This window comes from Vanessa cardui, chromosome 24, assembly GCF_905220365.1.
Source record: "Vanessa cardui chromosome 24, ilVanCard2.1, whole genome shotgun sequence".
Classification (NCBI taxonomy): Eukaryota; Metazoa; Arthropoda; class Insecta; order Lepidoptera; family Nymphalidae; genus Vanessa; species Vanessa cardui.
The window spans coordinates 7,683,551-7,703,804 of record NC_061146.1 but is presented as its reverse complement, the minus strand read 5'-3'; the positions used below and the strand labels follow the sequence as shown (position 1 = coordinate 7,703,804).

At 33.4% G+C, this 20,254-nt stretch overlaps 2 protein-coding genes across 5 annotated transcripts in view; one reads left to right on the top strand and one right to left on the bottom strand.

Moving 5' to 3' along the window:
• LOC124540161 (sodium- and chloride-dependent transporter XTRP3) overlaps window positions 1-13,062 on the top strand; it is a 52,946-nt gene extending 39,884 nt beyond the window's left edge. Inside the window, exons 7-14 of one of the 4 annotated variants that reach the window (XM_047117614.1) lie at window positions 2,036-2,186; window positions 2,707-2,908; window positions 3,298-3,457; window positions 4,050-4,212; window positions 4,759-4,959; window positions 9,195-9,272; window positions 9,555-9,625; window positions 10,036-13,062. In XM_047117614.1, coding sequence (XP_046973570.1) covers window positions 2,036-2,186; window positions 2,707-2,908; window positions 3,298-3,457; window positions 4,050-4,212; window positions 4,759-4,959; window positions 9,195-9,272; window positions 9,555-9,623 — 1,024 coding nt within the window. In that variant the 3' untranslated portion in view covers window positions 9,624-9,625; window positions 10,036-13,062. Of the gene's footprint in view, window positions 1-2,035; window positions 2,187-2,706; window positions 2,909-3,297; window positions 3,458-4,049; window positions 4,213-4,758; window positions 4,960-9,194; window positions 9,273-9,554; window positions 9,663-10,035 lie in introns of all 4 variants that reach the window. The other 3 variants (XM_047117615.1, XM_047117616.1, XM_047117613.1) reach the window with 3 other exon arrangements.
• Window positions 13,063-14,303: 1,241 nt separating this feature from the next.
• On the bottom strand, window positions 14,304-19,150 carry LOC124540256 (trypsin 3A1-like). Its single transcript, XM_047117722.1, has 5 exons — window positions 19,141-19,150; window positions 18,586-18,766; window positions 17,678-17,924; window positions 16,000-16,134; window positions 14,304-14,493 (listed from the first exon to the last, which is right to left on the bottom strand). Exons 1-5 carry the CDS (start codon window positions 19,148-19,150, stop codon window positions 14,311-14,313), a joined length of 756 nt encoding a protein of 251 aa, XP_046973678.1. The 3' UTR covers window positions 14,304-14,310.
• Window positions 19,151-20,254: the final 1,104 nt, after the last annotated feature.

Below are 20,254 nucleotides of genomic sequence, written 5' to 3'. Positions count from 1 at the left end.
CGAGCCGCACTCCATATTCTATATAGTAAAAATTTATAGCAAAAACTCTTTATTAGTGGATAAAAATAACAGTTTTAACTCTTATTTTTATAAAATTTATAGTGGGAAAGCGTTGGGGGCAAAACTTTTGACCAAAATACTTTACGCATTTTTAAATATTATATAAACATAGTACGTCCAAATTTAATGTATTTTAGTAATGTTTCTATATTCTTACTAGATGTCGCTTGCGGCGTTTTAGGGGTTTGGTTAGTAGCCTATATCCTTCCCTGGAGTTCAAATTTGCTCGATTCCAAATTTCATCAAAATCGGTCCATCGGTTTAGTAGTGAAAAAGCGACAGACAGACAAGAGTTACTTTCACATTTATAATATTATAATACAGATATGATTCAAAACGTTATCAGTTTAATTAAACTAATGTCAAAACAAAATGGCGCCCATAAAACATACGCTTTCGTAGCGAGGATTGGTTGCAGATATTATTAATAATAAATATCAATTTACGAGCAAAGACAATGAATTCCTTGTGACATATATTATCTATGGTAACCCGATATCGTTCTATATATAGAATATAATATTTCATGCAACGATGGCCCTGAACATTCGGTCAAGTAGCGCGCGGGTTAATTGGCCGGAGTAAACACATTCATGACGATTGGACCCTAATTATTGATGCTGATTGCTCGTATTGTTTGTATTGTAACTTTGTCACTTATTAATAATAATAATTAAAGGGAACTTGACCTTGAGAACTTCAATGATGACGGTTTCTATAATCATCGCTTACATTACTCTGATCCCAATGTAATTAGCGGTACCACAAACACGCAGACACAAGACAATATTGAAAAATTATGAAGGTTTTTAACATCGACTCGGTCGGGACTCGAACCCGGAACCTCGTGGTGGCGTACACATAACAACCAGTGTAAACACTACTCGACCACGGAGCTCGCCATCCTTACTTTAGTATTATTTATGTTCATTGATCTCGTTGATTAAGTGAATAAATATAAGGCCGCAAATCCTGAGTTTTAACCAAGATATCAATTACCGATTCCATATTGAACATTTCTATATATTTTTCGTATAAATTATATTGAGTTTGTTTTAAAAAACTTCCGAAAAAATCTCAGTAAAATCCCGGTGGATGGAAGTTAAAAGTTGGTAGAGCCACATGCTTCGTAAAACCGTTGGTCTAATCCCACTCCAGCCCAGTCTCATTGGCTTATGAGATAGTATATAGATAGTGCACTTAGGTTTGCAAGCTGTTGCAATAGGTTATATTGTCATGCGTAGTTATCTGTTCTCTGTAAGAATGCCCACATTTACTGCAATCCGTACATCATCATACGATTTTAATGAAACTTCTGTGAGTATTCCACGTAGGTCAACGAGTTCTGGCTCATGTGTGTTTCCCTCAATGTAAACGTTTTATCTAGACCCTTATTCTACCCGTTTAAAGCAGCTGCACAATTCTGAACAGCAAGAAAACTATCGGTAATCCCCCGTTTAATTGCGCCTATTCTGTTGGAACATTGAACCAGCCTGCCTCACCATTGAAAGAATAATTTTAAAATGTTTAAAATATTAATAAATCTGTACACTCTAATTGTCATTTATAAAACAAGTCAATACACGTAGCACCCGTCGACCTAGCTTACTAGTTCTCCCAAAGACTAGGACAAAATCTGCAAAGAAGGATATCACATCTGAGGGAGCACAACTTTACAACAAATTACCGTCTACTATAAGAAATGCAAGCTCAATTAACGAATTTAAATCTCAGCTTTCAAAACATATTTTAGAAAATAATTGATATACTAACGATGTAACACACTTGTATTTATATCTTACTATCTTTAATTGAGTTCCAAATAATCTGGCGACAATTTTTTAGTAACAAAATAAATGATATGTATGAATTCTCATGCAATTGACTATGTCTTTTTGAGAATAAATTCTTTAAACCTATATAAAAGCATATAATCTCATAAAAATACATTTTTAATGATAAATTATTTTTACAGGGAAATAAAGGTACTGGCTATGCACCATATCGGTGGTTTTATGTTGAATTCGACGCAAGAATACTATGAGGAGCAGTTTCCGAATCTCCCTAACAACGTCACTTCCGCACTGAACCTTACCGGATGTGCCATGAGCAAGCAACTTGATGAGGTATGACTGGCAATATCTTAAATGGTCCTATGATTCGGTGTACTTATTTTATCGATATTTGCTATGACATAGAAATCTTGGTTAATTAATTAGAACACGTGACCTTTACTACATATTATGGGTTCATACCAAAAGCACTTATTTAATGTATTTAATGTAATAATTAAATACCTCGGCGGTGAAGGAAAATCTTCGGTAGAATCGTACGTTTATCACATGTATCCATATTGGAGAAGCGAGATGGAGTAACACCTTCCTTAAAGGCCGGCAACGCACCTGCTTGCCCTCTGGTTTGATAGATGTCCAATAGCAGTGGTAGTCACTTTCCATCAGTTGAACCTCCTGTCCGTTTGACTCTACAAAACAAATGTTAGCTCCAATCATGTCCACGAAAACAGTGGAAGCACGGGGACATTTATTAGCTGTTACTCTTTCCATTTTCTAATTATATTTTAACATATCTTTGAGTAATTTATTGATGTCAAAATGTTCGCTGACCAATTTATTTTAATTCTTTCAGGCAGCAGAAGGCACAGGTCTTGCGTTTATCGTATTCACGCAAGCTATTCTTAAATTGACTCCAGCACCATTCTGGTCCATCATCTTCTTCCTCATGCTGCTTTCCCTGGGTCTCGGCAGTCAGATCGGTATTATGGAGGGCATGCTCTGCACTATATTTGATATTGATTTCTTCAAAAGATTCAGCAAGCCCGTTATTACTGGTGAGATTAATTTTGAAGATAACTTTTTTTTTTTTTATTAGGACCTGATTGTAGACCATACGAAATATTAAAACATTGATCATAGTAACTTTATACATATAATATCAGCAATGGTATCATTTCCTCCGAACAATTTTGCCACAAAACGCAAGAGTCAAAAATGTAATGGTATCAAAAAAAAATGTGGACAGTCATTTAAAAGAATGAATGCTTAATAAGCACAGTATAAAATTAAATTTCAAATTACGAAACAAACAAATGTGCATTTGTTTAAAAAAAAATATGTGAATCTACCCTAAAAATTAACACAAAATTGAATAAATATGAATGAATTAATAGTGCCTTAAACTACTTTGACTGCTATATATATTTAATGATGTTTATCTCAGGTTTCGTATGTACCATATGTTTCTTCGTGGGTCTCATCTTCACGACTGGCGCGGGCGAGTACTGGCTGAAGATGTTCGACTCGTTCGCTGGTACCATCGGCCTCGTCGTAATCGCTCTGCTTGAAATGATCGCTGTTATCTACATCTACGGACATGAGAAGTATAAACATTTCACTATCCTCATTGATTTCAAACACTAAAGATCGCTTATATGTTATTTGAGGAATGTTATCTTGAATAATGCAGACAGAAAGAGAAAAGGAAATTAGTTTTTAACTAAACATACCCAAAAAAGGTTGTATTAATAAGCTCGCATAACTTTTTTTCGATTGGGTCAACTTAAAAGTGGAGGGAAAGTGATCGTTTGGTAGGGGAGACAATTCACCAGCACAAAATTCCTAAGGGGGAATTGTAAGCAGTCTTGTCGTAATAGTTTGGCAAATACTTTTCTTGAATAAGACATTTTCTTGGGAGCCCCCAAGAAAATGAGACATGCTGATAGCAAGCGAATGACGACTATTATTTTCCACCAAAACTGCATGATAAAACATGCTGCTTAGTTACTTTCGATTATACTTATTATTACATTATTTTATTAGATTTTACGTCTGAAGTACTTGCAAACTAGTGGTGCATTTTCCACGGTGAATAATCAAGGAATCTTGGAACAATAAAAGATTCTTGTCGTCGTAGATCTAAGGAAAATATAGATGATGTTTTGACACTTTACCTAAAAATGTAATACATTTCAGATTCTCCAATGACATATACGAAATGACCGGCTATCGTCCTGGCCTGTATTGGCAGATCACCTGGCGCTACGTTGGACCTTTCATCGTCTCCTGCATCCTTCTATCTTCCCTTATCTTCATGCTCCTCAATCCACCGACTTATGGAGCTTGGAATGCTGAAGAGGTCAGATTTTAATTCCAATAAGTCATGCGCTAAAAATCAAAATATTGAAAAGTAAAATAACTCTATTTTTCGTATTAGCGAAAATGAAAGTAAAAAGTAGAGTTTTCCAATTCATTACTCCATCCAAGGAAAGCATCAATAACACAACGGCCTAAAGCTTTAAAAAGGAGCAAATTTGGCCTGTTTTTGTCCTCTGCCTTAGCACAAGCTGGGAGGATAGTTGGAGGGGTAAATAGGAATATTAGTAAGATATTCAAATTGGACATTATTAATGTTTAAAAGAAAAACAATTATCCTTATACGTTCAGGTGACATTAGCCCAGCGATGGGTAAGGCTAGCTGTAACATTATAGTAATTGAAAAGTTTTTGAACTCGTAACAATGTCCATTTCGTATATAGTAAGCCTGTTGTTACCCTGTTGTTATCATCGAATTCGGTTCAGCGATTTGGTCATGAAAGAGCATAATTCAGACAGACACACAGAGTTACTTTCATATTTAATATATAATATCAGTATAGATAAGAAATATAACTATTGATAACAGGGTCGTGTGGAAAAAACACCATATCCATCATGGGTCCTCGGCATCGCAGTCGCTATGATCCTGGCAGGTGTCCTCCCTATACCAGTGGTGCTTCTGCTGAGAAGATTCCAATGCCTCGCCCTGGATGTGGACATCCACCAGGGCTCTATCAGGAGGATCGAAACCACCGTCTCCACCAAAGAGATGATGAGCGATCAAGACGTGAGTATAATCCGACAGTTTATCCATAGGACTTTAGTAACACAATTCTAAATTCAAATTTCAATCAAATATTTAAGATAAAGCAATATTTAAAAGAATATACCATGAAGTCGTAACCATCTTTGAATCATCAGATAGTTCATTGTTTAAACTAAGCTTAATTTCTGATAATTAAAAAGAAATTGAAGTTTTTAATATAATTTATATATTATGCATTAATTCTAACTCATTCTATGTCCGCTAAAGTGTAATATAGTAACCCAATGATAACTTTTTTGAGCTAATTACTGTCGCTATAACGCTAACATGTAAATATTATCTGTATTTTTTCCATTTCCTGTTACTTCACTGATTACTATGTGATTTTGTTTGTGAAAAGTTTGTTAAAAATTGACCTTGCAAAGTTGATCCTTCGAGCCGGATTTTTTTGTTTATATATAACTGTGTTTTTATTCACTTCAATTTAATCGGAGTTAATAATAGGTTGGGGAAAAAGTTTCTTCGTATTTTATATGAAAATTCAAAAAGTTTTTTTTATAGTTTATTTACATTTGACTAAAGTATGTAGGTGCCATTTTGTTCCATAACTTTTTGCCATCTTGTTGGCAGTGACATGATCCCATTGCTGTAAAAATTTTGGGGCTTCTGATCGAAAAACTGCGACAAGTGGTTTTGGCAGTCCTCTCGTGATGTTAACCTGACACTGCCTAAGGAATTCTGCAGAGACCGAAACAGATGAAAATCTGAAGGTGCAAGGTCAGGACTATACGGCGGATGCATTAATACCTCCCAGCCAAACTCTCGTAATTTTTGTTGAGTGGCTAAAGATGTGTGAGGTCTAGCGTTGTCATGGTGAAAAACCACACCCCTTCTGTTGATCAATTCTGGCCGCTTTCTCTCAATTTCTTGCTTCAATCTCATCAATTGTTCGCAATACAGTTTTGAATCGATGGTCCTGCCGGGCGGTAACAGCTCATAATGAATGATGCCCTTCCAATCCACACACATAACCAAACCATACGCACAGCATTACCTTGTTGCGAGTTAATCCTGGTTTTGCCAAAGTCTGTGAAGCTTGACCGGCCTTTGACCACGATCTTTTTTGCACGTTCTTGTCGTATGTGATCCACTTTTCATCACCAGTTATCAGCTTCTTCAAAAATGGTTTGGTTTCATTACGTCATAATAAAGAATCACAAATGAGTACACGGTTCATTAGGTTTCTTTCAGTGAGTTCATGAGGCACCCATATATCGAGCTTTTTTGTGTACCCAGCTTTATTCAAATGAGTCAAAACCGTTTTGTGGTCAATTGCCAGTTCTTCAGCTACATCGTAACTACTAATAGGCCGATCTTGCTCCACTTTTTCAAAAATGGCATCAATTTTGTCCGTAACAGGGCGACCAGAGCGAGATGCATCTTTGATATCAAAATTTCCGGCTTGAAAACGCTTAAACCAAACTTGCGCTACTCCCACAGATACTGCATTAGGTCCATAAACATCACAAATTTTTTTCGCGGCTTGAGTTGCAAAGGTAAAAATACCTTTTTTATAGTAAAATTTTAAAATGTATCGAATTTCTTCTTTAGATTCACTCATTTTAACAACAACAAAAACAAATGAAAATCACACAAATTCCTAATTTGAATTTGGAAGTGCCTTCTTTAAAATTAAAACTTTTTAATGATACCAAAACCAGCCAGATACAAATGGTATAGCCAAAGAGATTTTATTACAAGTTCATACATACTATATGCGAAAAGACTTTTTTCCCCAACCTAATATGTACAGCCAATTGAAATGTCCGAATCTTTTTGTTTATTTTTCAGTATATATTTTTGGACATTGTACTAAATTTATAACTTATAAAAATCTTCCAAGGTTCATATTAAGTTATAAAATGAATTAAAACACTTAAACTAAAAATGTAACTCAAGAGATTTATATAAATAGGCTTTAAGCTCTTTTAGAATTGAGACCGAATAAAAAAGACAATTCCAGATTTCTTGCAAGGTTATTTTATATGATTGATAACAATTAAAATAACTTATATATACTTAACAATATCACATAGTAAGCTACTATTCCGATGAATTTCGTACAATATGTAAACATGCTTTTAAGGGATTTTCTTATAACAAAATATATTTCGTGGAATACCTTTCTGAAACGAAATATGATGTAGTTACCTATACGTATTATGTATAAAATAAAAATTTCTAAAAAAAAAAAACTTTTTAACTTAGTCGATTCCTAAATTCAAAACATTTATAAAAAAAGAAGATTAAACACTACAAGATTATATAGATTATAAAAAATCGCGGAGTAAATACTCGTTGACTTCCAGGCAGAATATATTATATACATACATATGTGATCGTATTTAACCAACATAACTGTATTTTTAAATGTTTATAAAAAGTAACATCTGCTTTTTCCGGTTCTTCTTAATATATTCGTAGCTTCTCCTAATATTTCATTAAATGACTGTCCAGAAGTGCTTTTATAGCAGGCTTGTATATACAAGGTTTGAAATTAATTAAATGACAACAAAAAATATAAATTCAAAGATTACAAAAAATACTAGAAAGTATCAGAGAGAAGAATAATGAAAGGGAAAAGTTGAATGGAGAGTTTCGTTCCCTCCATGACGTGACAATATTTATCAGTCCATGCTGTAAGCGTGAAAGAAATTCAATTCCAAATACAACGAATTTAAATTTAAAATAATGACAGTTATTCGATTACGTCACGCGATCTACTACTGACGAATAAAAATGACGTAAACAATTGTTTATTTTTAAATGTACAATCTGTTCGACATTGACACTGAGATTTAATGGCGAAGCACTCTGCGAATGCGATATCACTCCGAGCACGCTCTGCGTAGCGTGTGCATAGCATTGTTTGATAACAAAGTAAACAGCAGAAATTATTAATATTATAAAACGCATACTTGCCAAATTATAGAAACAAGACTATAGTCTCGTGATACACGTTTAAACACCGACAAATACACAAAATATACATAGATTTCTATATAATATGCGCTAAAAAGCAGTAATCCTTTTATAAATAATAACTTAATGAATCTTTAAACTATACAATGAAATTTACTGTCATTTTGTTTACATATTGTACTTATTCTAAACAAATATCAATGGGGTTTTATCACTAGACTCGTTGAAAAAACGTAAAAACTATTACATATTAAAGTAACCTCTCTACTTGTAATAACAATTGAGAAATATATTTTTAACAATGATCTCGTTTATATTAAGACTAGTTGCCTCGCGGTTTCTCATGCTTTGAACGTAAATTTTCCGTCTCTGTAGTGGCATGATTATATAGTGCGTATAGTTCAAATTTTTGTGGTCAGTTGTTTGGAATTTTTTTTTATTGAAATAGGTAAATTCTTAGATTAGTGATCTCAAATAAACTCTTAGTCTTTATGGTTAGATAAGCTTCGAAACCCCTTTCACCCACTTAGGGATGAAGTTTTGTAAAATTAGCGGATGTCTGCACGCTATAAGGAATCCACCTGACAAATTTTATAGGTTTTATTAAAGATTCAGAGATTTCGTAATTAAACATTGCGTTGTATTTCGTTTGTATATAATATATAGATTATAAAACACAGTCAGCTCAGGGTTGACTTTGTGAGATGTTGATAACCCCTCTTAAATCACTAGTAATCACAATTTCCGCTTAATTTATTTTAGTATTTTATGGTGTGAGAAAACCTTGAAGCTGCAAGTTTTACACGAATTCTACCGAAAGGAATATATATACAACATACTCTTGGGATTTGCAACTGACCCAGTAGTGATTGATACTCCTTATCCTCAATAGAAAAGGCCTTTCTTACTAGTTAGATATTTACAAACCACTATTGATACCCTAACGCATCAGGCCTAGGAGTTATTTTGTTTAAACTATTTATAACGCGGTAATATCAGATCTAAACCTTACTATTTCTTGAGAAAGGTTATATACTAAGTAAACCGTCACCTTTTAGGGGAGAAATGGGCGGAATAAATCGCAGGTAGCAGGATAATCTCCACCCTAAACGACTTTAGGGGGCGGACAAGTTACGTTCGAGGCTAAATCTTCTGAAAAAAGTTCTACGACTAATTAATGAGTTCTGAAGTTATTTTACGATTGTTTGTCTAGTGATAAAACGTCATTGTGGAATAGATATTTGTTTCTGTGACTAACGCGGTGATGGGGGTAGGTTATATCGCCGGAGAGCGCACCGCCAGCTCAGCTGCTGCCTGACGCGGCCGCCAAGTTCACCATCGGCGACTTCGATGTAAGATCTGTTGCTTTGTTGTTCGTTTGTTCAGGAATTCAGGGATATCACTTTGAACTTGGCTGCGTCTAACTTTGTACACATTGATTTAAAAATATATATGTCATTGATTCGAAATAAAAAGTTCCTGAAAGCAGTAATTCTTAAATGTTTTCATTCATAATATAAATATATATTAACTAAATATGTGATTTCTAAAAGACTTTTAAATGAATTTAAAAGATTTTAAGCAAGCTATGTTCTGTGTGTTTGTACTGTCTGTATATACGATTTTGTATGTAGGGTGTGGACAGCAGCGATGAGAGACCCACCAGGCTTCCCACCAGCATCGTGCGACGTCCCAAGAAATAAATGTGTGTTCATTGTATTATCGCTTCTTAGTTTTTAATGGTAATAGTGGGGATGGAAGGCCTGTATTTGTTTTTCTTTATTAACATCTTAAACACAGGAACGATCTTGGTTTATTTTTTTTTTCAGTTTTTTGGTAAATTTCTTCAGACTTTTCAACTACTAATTTTTTAGTCGCTGTTTTATTTTAATTATATATATGTTTTAGAGCTTAGTTTTATACGGTTCTTTGTTTGTGTAAGTTATAGATATTTGCTATTTAATGCTAATTTGTATTAATGTAGAGTCGCTTTGTAACAATGTATTTATCACATTCTTCTTAATATTTTCATAATATATATCTTAATTATATTTATTACATAATGTAAATAATAATATTCTATAATATTGTTTAACTGACAAAATTAATTTACAGTCCTCAGATTCAGAGCAAACTCCACGCACGACCGATCGCTTCGAAGATTCGAGCAGTAGTGACGAAGAAATTCTAAATGCAAAATATTCAACCGGAACTGGTATACGGTTAGCCATGAAACCGATCAATTATAATCCCAACACATTTAAGATGGACGTCGTTGACTGATTGATTTAATTTCAATAGTTAATAAGTATACGTTTTTAGTGTTAAATCACTTTATATTTATTAAAATATTTTTTATATATATGTTTATTTCTAAGTAATTACAAATAATTATATTTTCAATTCTATATTTGAAATTGATAATATTTTAAGCTCTATCCGGTATTAAGAATATAACTTCTTAATTTAAAACTTACATAACAAATCAATTACAAATAGAATACGAAAAATACGTCACAAAAACGACATTCTTTTTTTAAACAAATTCAGATTTGAATTTCGAACTCACACGTAAGATCTATCGAGCGCAGTTCTAATAGTTTAAAAAAAATGCCTATATAACTTAAGCACTGTGTGCCCCAGTAATAATTCCAGTTAAAATGAATTTCATTTTACGTAATTTTTTATATTATGTCATATAATACAATACCTTTAAGTATGTTTTTCTAATGGATAATGAAATTGACTCTTTGTTGAATTTTTTTTTATTTCTTAATCGAAAATTCTAATTTAATTATATAAAATAAAATTGTCTCTTGTTATAAAAAATGTCTACACTTTCGATGGTGCGCCTAAAATTGATTTATTTATAAAAATAATTTTATTAAATTTTAATGAAACTTTATTTTCATTATAATTGTAAAATGGCAACACATTTCTCTGAGGGTTTTTTTTCTGGAACGTTTAAAACAGTTATTGCAAAACTAATCATACAAGTAAAATATAACTCAATTTCTCAAGTGTAAGAATTACTATATTAAATATTGAGATTTTAGGTTTAGAAATAGCTTATTAGAAGCATTATGATGTTTTACTATAAATCGTTATCAAAAAAAGGTTAGGTCTGGTATAACCGACGTTTCACTGTAAAATAGATTTCGGCACATAGGTATTACTATTCAATTTAAATAAAATATTTTGTATTTAATTATTTTCAAAATATTTTATGGTCATTGGTCATACCTGTTATTGATATGTAGTTCTACTGACCTATTACAATACAGTACTCGATTAAAACTTCTTACTAATTTTTTATAGAATATTTAAAGGAATTTTTAATTACCAATACTATAGAATTTTTTTATTGTCAAATTAAGCAGTTTACTAATAACAACTATTGCTATAAAATAAATTTAAAAAAAAGAATTTGACATACGACGTTGGTATTGGCGCGAAAATGCCTGATACATTTTAAGAGGCTATCAAAAAGATAAAATATGGTTTTAAAGGCTTGATATGACTGTAATAGGATTTCTACTAATAAAAAAAATAGTCTATTTAGGATTTGCCAGTTCCGTCATTTGTTCAATTGGAATTAAATTAATAATATGTTTTATTATGGGCTGAAAACGCAGAACTAAAGACATAAAAAAATTAAAAAAAATGTTTGAAGTGCTGTTGTCACTAATAGATTATAAGAAATTAAAAACTGTTTCGCAGCATGCTAGTCATAGTCGTTTAGGTAATATAGTATAGATTAAAAATGACCCAACTGTAACTCAATACAGGCTAATAAAATAATAGAAAACTCTTTTGAATTAAAAAAAAAAAAATTACCTACTCAATAAGTTTATTACGTTTATTATAAAAATCTAATTTCTTGAAAATTACTGATAATTTACTGTATTCTTTTTAAAGAAATTATTTATCTTAATTAATATATTTTTAAAGAAAATATTATAGAAAAAAAAGTATGTACCTCGATGAACTAAAATTAAGAAATGGTGAGAACATCTACACGCGTCCAACGCTAGCTGATACCATCAGGGTACCTCGGAAATAGAAAAAATTTAATATCTTTGAACTCGTTCATAATATCGTCGTAGACTTGTGCTTAAAATTTAGAATAAAAGACGAAATCGTGAAATAAAAAAGCCTTGATATTAGTGTAAATAATATTTTTATCAACTATATAATGTATCAATTATTTTTACTTTTTAAAATTACACAGATTAATTTCTATCCATAAACTGTGAATTCAACTTGTTGAATAATTATGATATAGTCTTCCTGCTTATTTGGATTCAGATTTAAATAACATTCATGGAATAAAAGTTACCGTTTGTTTATATTTTTCATATCGATTAAAATCTATCGATATTTTTTGGTTAAGAATATTTTATAACATATTCGATAATGATGTCAAAAATGCAGAACCGGTGTATTAAAATAATCCGGTGAAGTTATCCGATTTTTTACAATATTTATTTATAATTATATATTTTTTAATTGCCTTTAGGCGAGCGTGTTATTCCAAAGATGCGTTATTATCTATACTAAGTCACATTAAAACAGTTTTAAAATAGTGTATATTCTGCTTTTATCTACAACTTCTTCTATATATATAACCACAATATTAACAGTTTATTTCAATATTCTGATCTCGTATTTACGGATGAGATTCATAAAAGCATTACGAAGTGTACTTAAGACGTGCTAAATCATAAATTAGATACAAATAAACAGCAATTTAAAATATACAAAAAATAACATAATTACCAAATACGATTAAAATAAGTTATAATTTTTAAGATATTATTGTTTCATTTGTTATTCCTTTGCACTTAAAAAAATAAAAAAGAAATTGATTTAAAATATTCGTTGTTTGAATTATGTAATAATTTCAATGAGAAATTTGAATCCGTTATATTTTCGATTGAAAACAATTAAATTCGTTGCAAATCTGTTAATTTTACGGAAATCTTAATTTATTTAATGAATATCGCTCAAAGGAGCCATATAATAGTTGTAAGTGTTTCGTAGTTAGCTTTGGGATGACATCCCGCCCTAGTTGTAGCGAACTGATATTACATAAGATAGTGATTACATTTTGAAATGCAAACTTAAAAATATTGCCACTAATTTATGTGTTTTATTTCGTACCTCCTCACCATACCGTACCGAGAATGTGTATGTATATACATATTTATAGTTTACTGTTGATTTAATGTTTTTTTTTTTAATTGTATGTAGGCTTCACACGTCGGCCGAATGGCCCAACTGATGATAACTGATCATTACTGACCATAGACATTGGCACTGATAGAAACTTTAATAACTCCTTACTTCATCAATGCACCACCAATCTTGGGAAGTGAGATATAACATCTCTTGTGCCTAGTAACACTGGCTCACTCACCCCTTAATATACCGGAAATCTATAACGTGTGTGAATAAAAAGAGTCGAGATGGCCCAGTGGTTAGAACGCGTGCATCTTAACCGATTATTGCGGGTTCAAACCCAGGCAAGCACCGCTGATTCATGTGCTTAATTTGTCTCTATAATTCATCTCGTGTTCAGCGGTGAAGGAAAACATCGTGAGGAAACCTGCATGTGACAAATTTCATAGAAATTCTGCCACAAGTGTATTCCACCAACCCGCATTGGAACAGCGTGGTGGAATATGTTCCATACCTTCTCCTCAAAAAGGGAGAGGAGGCCTTTCGCCCAGCAGTGGAAATTTACAGGCTGTTGTTGTTGTTGTTTGTGAATAAAATAATAAGATTAACAATATAATAAGAAATCAGCACGAATAAAATTATTTATTTCTCGATTGAACTGACCATGCTGACTGTCGTGATATATGTACGTGTAAATATTTTACTTGATTACAGTGTAAATCAAGTAAAATACTTCGAATAATTTCCCATATCTATTATTTGATTGAAAATTTTCAAATTATGCGAAATAATAGTAAATTTTTATTCGCCAATGTATTTTAGAAATTCGAATTATATTTACAATACATTTTTTATGTTGCGAATATTATTTATTTTGCGAAGAATTTATTTATTAACACATAACGCATTGTTGTCTATCGACTTAACGCTCGTAAAAATACTTAAGAAATTAAAGTAATATTTAGGTATTAAAATCTCTGGTACTATATCTGCATCAAATTTTCCCCTATATCCTGGAATTTATTTGCCTATGATCCTCAAAAGCCGCATCTTCAACCCTATCCGAATAGCACAGACATCTGGCTTTTGTGCTTTGGAGGTAGCCTACATGGAATTAATTTCATTCAAGGAATAATTTCACTGAGAAAAAAAAACACAATTTACAACCAATACATTTTATTTCTGTACCCATACAATTACAAGGTACTTTTACCAAGGACTATAAAACCTCTTGATGCTTGGTGTAGAGAGTTGACTTATTGTCTGGTCTATGAAGTCACGCAGGGCGGGAACACTGGCATAAACTCCTGGCCACTGTTCGCCACATCCCACTCCAAATGATACAATACCAACAATCATGTCTCCGTATATCAGCGGTCCACCGCTGTCGCCCTGGAGATAATAATAATAAATGTTTATTTCATCAAAAACCAAGACACAATAACATCTCAAAGGTTGACTTCTTCTTTTGAGTGTCATGAGCTCCCGTGCCAGAAGAAGTCGCTCTTCCCAGGGCCGTATTGACGGGAGGGCAACCGGAGCAACTGCCCTGGGGCCTCCACATGAGGGGGCCACGTCAGTTTTCAGCGAGTTAACAAATACCGAGATATAGTAATGTTACTAATACCATACCAAATTTTAATAATGTTACTACTTAATATTTTAAAAGTGACCTATAAAAGTAAATAAATCATAGCTGACTAATTGAAATAAAAAAATCTAATTAATTCATAATAATATGATTATTAGGGTATTCACGCTTCTGTTTGTCTAGGGCCCCCACTGCTTTGTGGCCCGGGGGCCTCCAGACCTTTAAATCCGACTCTGGCTCTTCCTTAACACACTCATACTTAAATTCAAAGTAAGATAGATACGATTAATTAAGATAAAGATATACATTTAACGAATCAAGTTAATCTAATTATTATTTTCCTCTGAGGAGCTATTTTTCCTTGTCGATTTTATAAGCTATCGGATTTTTGGAAGTTCTATTTAAGTCGGTTTAAGTGGTTTTTTTTTTCATTTAATAGTGTTTGTTGTAAAATGATTATGACATTTTTTTGTAAATTCAGAAATAATTGTTATGGTGCACACCATTCATGTCTTTAAGGTCGTTTTAATTGTATAACGCTATTTATGGATATACAACGCTAATTTGCACAGGTGACATAGTATTTTTGTTTTCAAGGTTGGGCACATTGACGGTGTAAAGTGCCATTATATATGGTGGTGATCACTATCATAATGTGGTCCATTGCTACCTTGTCAACCTGTCTACCTGTTTGAAATAAAAAAGTGCCTCATTGGTCTAGTAGACGAAAATTCCGGGTACTAAAAAGTATTGGGCTATTTGTTTTATCGTCAAGAAATTTCATGTGTTTAATTTGTGTTTAGAAATCGTCTCGTGGTCGGCGGTCATAGAAAACATCGTTTAGTCGTCGTCGTCGAATGCATTTGTTCCAACGAAATTCCATCACGCGTTAGAGCAGCTTAATGATTCTCTGGCAAGCACCGCTGAATTTTCACGTGCTTCATTTGCGCTTATAATTCATCATATAGCTCAGCGATGAAGGTAAACATCGTGAGGAAACCTGCATGTGTCTAATTCCAAAGAAATTCTGCCACATACGTATCCGACATGTATGAGAGCAGTGTGGTGGAATTTGCTCCAAGACTCCTCAATGAACGAGCACGCTTGAACCTAGCAATTCTATCTTTGAATTATTTATTAACATAAGAATTAATAACATTAAATATGAACTAAAACTAGTTACTGTATAAATCTTGACCGCGTGGAATGGCGGCAAGAATGCTAGCAGCATTTCCCCGTTGAATCGCAATTCCGATCCCCTTGGTAAAAAGCCTAGCAAACATTATCAGATTGCTTTTGATACGTACATGGCAAGCGTCCTTCCCTTTCTCGCCTCCAGCACAGATCATGCTCGTTGTGATCGAACTTAATATAGATGCACAATCGGCATTACTGACGTAAGGGACGTCGACTCTTAATAAATAGTGCGATATGGAATCAAGCTGAAACAGAAAGACAATTGTTTTATTTTCAGCAGGACAACCAATACAAAATTACATGAAAGAGAAATAAATTTCAAAAGTATCTTGGAAATTGTTCTTCTATCAGGTCACGCCAAGTATTATCACATTACACAATAATTGTTAAAAATAAACATCAATGACTAAAGCTAAGAATTATATTACATTCTTTAATAAGATATACAATAAAATTAGAAATGAGCCCAAATTAAATTCCTTACTTTTAAAAATAAAGTCAATTTTAATCTAAGAGACTAAGTATGTACACACAGGAATGAGGAACGCTCATACCCTACTATTCTTTTTTATTTACCAACAAAAAGGCTACAAATTATAAGGACATGCTTAGAATTATTTCATGATAACCTACAAGGTAATTACAGTAACCTTTTTCAATGATACGTACAACACGAAAGGTGCTAATCTTGGACACTCAGCTATACAAACACTTCGAAATTGTTATGGAATTGTATTTGATTTATGTAAACATTTCGCATTCGTAGTCAAAGATTGGCCAAATTTAGGCCAAATGGATAAAGAACACAGGAGCGGTTAAGAATATGCAAACACACAAATATACGATACGGTATAACATAAATAATTTTGGAACCGTGATGAGTATAGTACGACGCAACTTAGATGTAGCATCTGCAAAATTCGTAAAACCGATCACATCCGAATTAAGTACGCTATCCCAAATTATCAATATTTATTTCTTATGTAAATATGATCTTTACACAAACTTAATAACTTTTAATATCATATGACCTAATATATTCGTCAATATGACACGTCGATTTACATGCACTTGCTGTCTCTATAGCGACGAATATTATCGTATGGCGCGATAGGGAGCTACTATTAGTTGTATAAATCGGCATTAATCAGTTTTATGGAATTGCCGATGCTACATCCAAGTTGTGTCGTACTATATTCGTACCTTTCCTCTTTACGTGCAGATGGTAGTGTATTAGTAAATGTATCATCACTAATGTACCAAAATAGTTTCCTACTAGACTGAACTAGGTACCCTATATCTTTTACAGTTCTCTCATAACGTGTTTGGAAGATCTCATGACGATTAATAGAGAAGAAATCTTGAAAGCGTAACCACCACCACTTACCGCTTTCGCATTAATAATATGACTAAGCTCTTTTTTATTTGGACCGGGACAGCACATTATTTCGTCAATTTCAGTTGGATACACAATGGAGATTGAGGATTACGTACCAAATTACAGTTAAAAGTAGTAAACTATTTTTTTATAGAATAGGTTGGCGGACGAGCACATGGGCCACCTGATGGTAAGTGGTCACATCACCCATATAATATTATTCCTTACATTGTCAATGCGCCACCAACCTTGGGAACTAAGATGCTATGTCCCTTGTACCTGTAGTGACACTGGCTCACTCACACTCCAAACCGGAACACAACAATTCTGCGTACTGTTTTTAGCGGTAGAATATCTGATGAGTGGGCGGTGCTTACCCAGGCGTGCTTGCAAACCTATAATAATCTTACCTCAGTCGCACCAAAACCCATGGTAGTCATCATGTCTCCAGATGTAAGTTTGATGTCCTTTGGTGCCATTCTTATTGGTCGAACGCGTCTATTAAATTTCAGGTCTCTCTTCAATTTTATGACGGCAACGTCATTGTTGCCAGCATCCGCATCATAACCGGGGTGTGGCACTATCGTTTCGATTTCATATCGTTTCCCGCCATCGAGTGAATCGGTGCCTACTTTGATATAATATTTTGATTTTGGACTGAAATTAACAAAAAAAAACTGTCATGACGCGTCGAAATCATGTGCAGGACGGTAACAGCTTTACGCATTTTTCAAAGTATTTTATTGGGAGTATAATATGATTTTAGCTTATTAGTGTAGTGTTTTTTATCATTTACGTAGGAAAATGAAGAAATGGACCACCTGATGGTTGGTGATCATCATCGCCCATAGATAATGGCACTCATGTCGCCAATGAGGCACAAACCTTGGGAATTAAGGTGTTATGTCCCTAATGCCTTTAGAAACCTTCGCCCCTCAAGCCAGAACACAAAAATACTGATAATCAGAATTGAAAACTTTGTGGGTAGGGTTTGTTCAAGTCCGTTTGGGTTAAACCAACTCAGCATATATTCCACCGCCAAGAAGAGCAGGAGTTTAGTTTCTGATTTAAGAGCTGAGTAAGCCAGTAACAGACACAAGAGACATAATATCTGACTTCCCAATATCGGTGGTGCACTGGTAAGAAGTGTCTACGAGCAGTGGTGATCATTTACCATCAGCAGGCCAATTTGCCTGGAAAAACGGTTTTTCTCTCCATGAAGATAAATATGTATGAGAGTGCCAAGAACGCGTGCTTCCCGAAAAACCAGCGGTACCTTATTCTTCAGGGGCATCATAGGCATCTATAAAAGTCTTACTTGTAACAATGAGCAGCGGTCAGAAGAAACTTCTTGCCAACGATGGTGGCGCCGCAGTAAAAGCCTATTTTAACATCGTAAACCAAACCCATATATGGAGCGTCATATATGCTGGTCTTCTTTCCGCCGTACACAAGCGGCTGAATGAAGCGGCTCTCCGTTTTCGTCTGATCATTATCATCTTAAAAGAAATATATACATAGACATACTGGCAATGATATATTATAAAATGCAAGTCTGCATCAGAATCTTCATTAATAGGATAAACAATCAATAAAACTTAGAACCTATCTCAGGTATTTTTTATTACTTTTCTGTGTTTATTGACGGTATAAAAAGGCTTCATTATTATTATTATAATCCCAAATTTTAATATAGCACGCACTAAGTTTGCGAATCCTAAAATCACTATTGAGTTTTAAGTCTTATTTTGTTGTTAATTACATGAAAATCCGACTAGTAACATTAAATAAACAAAAACATTTGTATTTGTTTATATTTTTTACAATTTACTTTTCATGTAACACTGATTTGTAACTTATATTTTGTATTGACCTGCAAACATGTTTTACTACAATTTGTTCGTAAGATTGTCGCCCTGATTATTGCTACAAAGTCTTCCTACTCTTACATAGCCTTCTGGCGTACTGTCAAATATTAACTGATCAAACTCCATGATATTTAGAATAAAACAATTTTACTAATATATATATATTTTTTATGGTATAAGTTGGCGGACGAATATATGGGCCACCTGATGGTAAGTGGTCACCAACACCCATAGACAATGACGCTGTAAGAAATATTAACTAATCCTTAAATCGTCAATGCTCCATTAACCTTGGGAACTAAGTTGTTATGTCCCTTGTGCTTGTAGTTACACTGGCTCACTCACCCTTGAAACCCGAACACAACAATACTGAGCACTGTTGTTTGGCGGTAGAATAACTGATGAGTGGGTGGTACCTACCCAGGGGATGTCCGTGCAAGCAGGCAGGCACCGTATATCCTACTCTATAACCTTAGAAACGCGTGTGCAACGTATTATGGTGATCGTTTAAGAAGTCATAATGCCTAAGCAAAATGATTACAAATTTATAACATTTATTTTGATATTATTAACATTATTAACCAACAAAATTATAGAGTGGCACGAAACAAAGAAACTAATTAATGTCTGAAAGCATTTTCTACGAAACACCCTTATACATATATTGAAAATATTTTTAAAATTATAATCAATGATTAAACATAATAAATTAAGCACTTACCATTACTTTCTATGGGAGATATTAAAAAGACCAAAACAATAACGTAAATTAAATTTAAACAACTCATGTTGTTATAATTTTTGAAACAATAATTGTGTTTGCAAGAAAATGATTTATATAGTATTTACGAAGAGTCAGCGTCACAAATAAATAAAACTTCAGTTAACTTTACCATTAGTCGAGAACATCTTAACCGATGATTGAGGGTTCAAACCCAGGCAAGTAACACCACATATACGTGTGCTTAGTTTGGCTCGGCGAAGGAAAATATCGTGAGGAAACCTGCATGTGTCTTATTTCAACGAAATCCTACCAAATGAAAATCCACCAACCCGCATTGAAGCAGCATGGTGGAATATGATCCAAACCTTCTTTTCAAAGGAGAAGAGGTCTTAGCC

Excerpts from the sequence above, each read along its gene's own strand:
- LOC124540256 (XM_047117722.1), bottom strand. Across the intron at positions 17,925-18,585 it reads ACCGCTGCTCATTGTTACAA|TCCAAAATCAAAATATTATA; the intron begins GTAAGACTTTTA and ends TGTTAATTTCAG. Across the intron at positions 14,494-15,999 it reads AAGGGAAGGACGCTTGCCAT|GGCGACAGCGGTGGACCGCT; the intron begins GTACGTATCAAA and ends TATTATCTCCAG.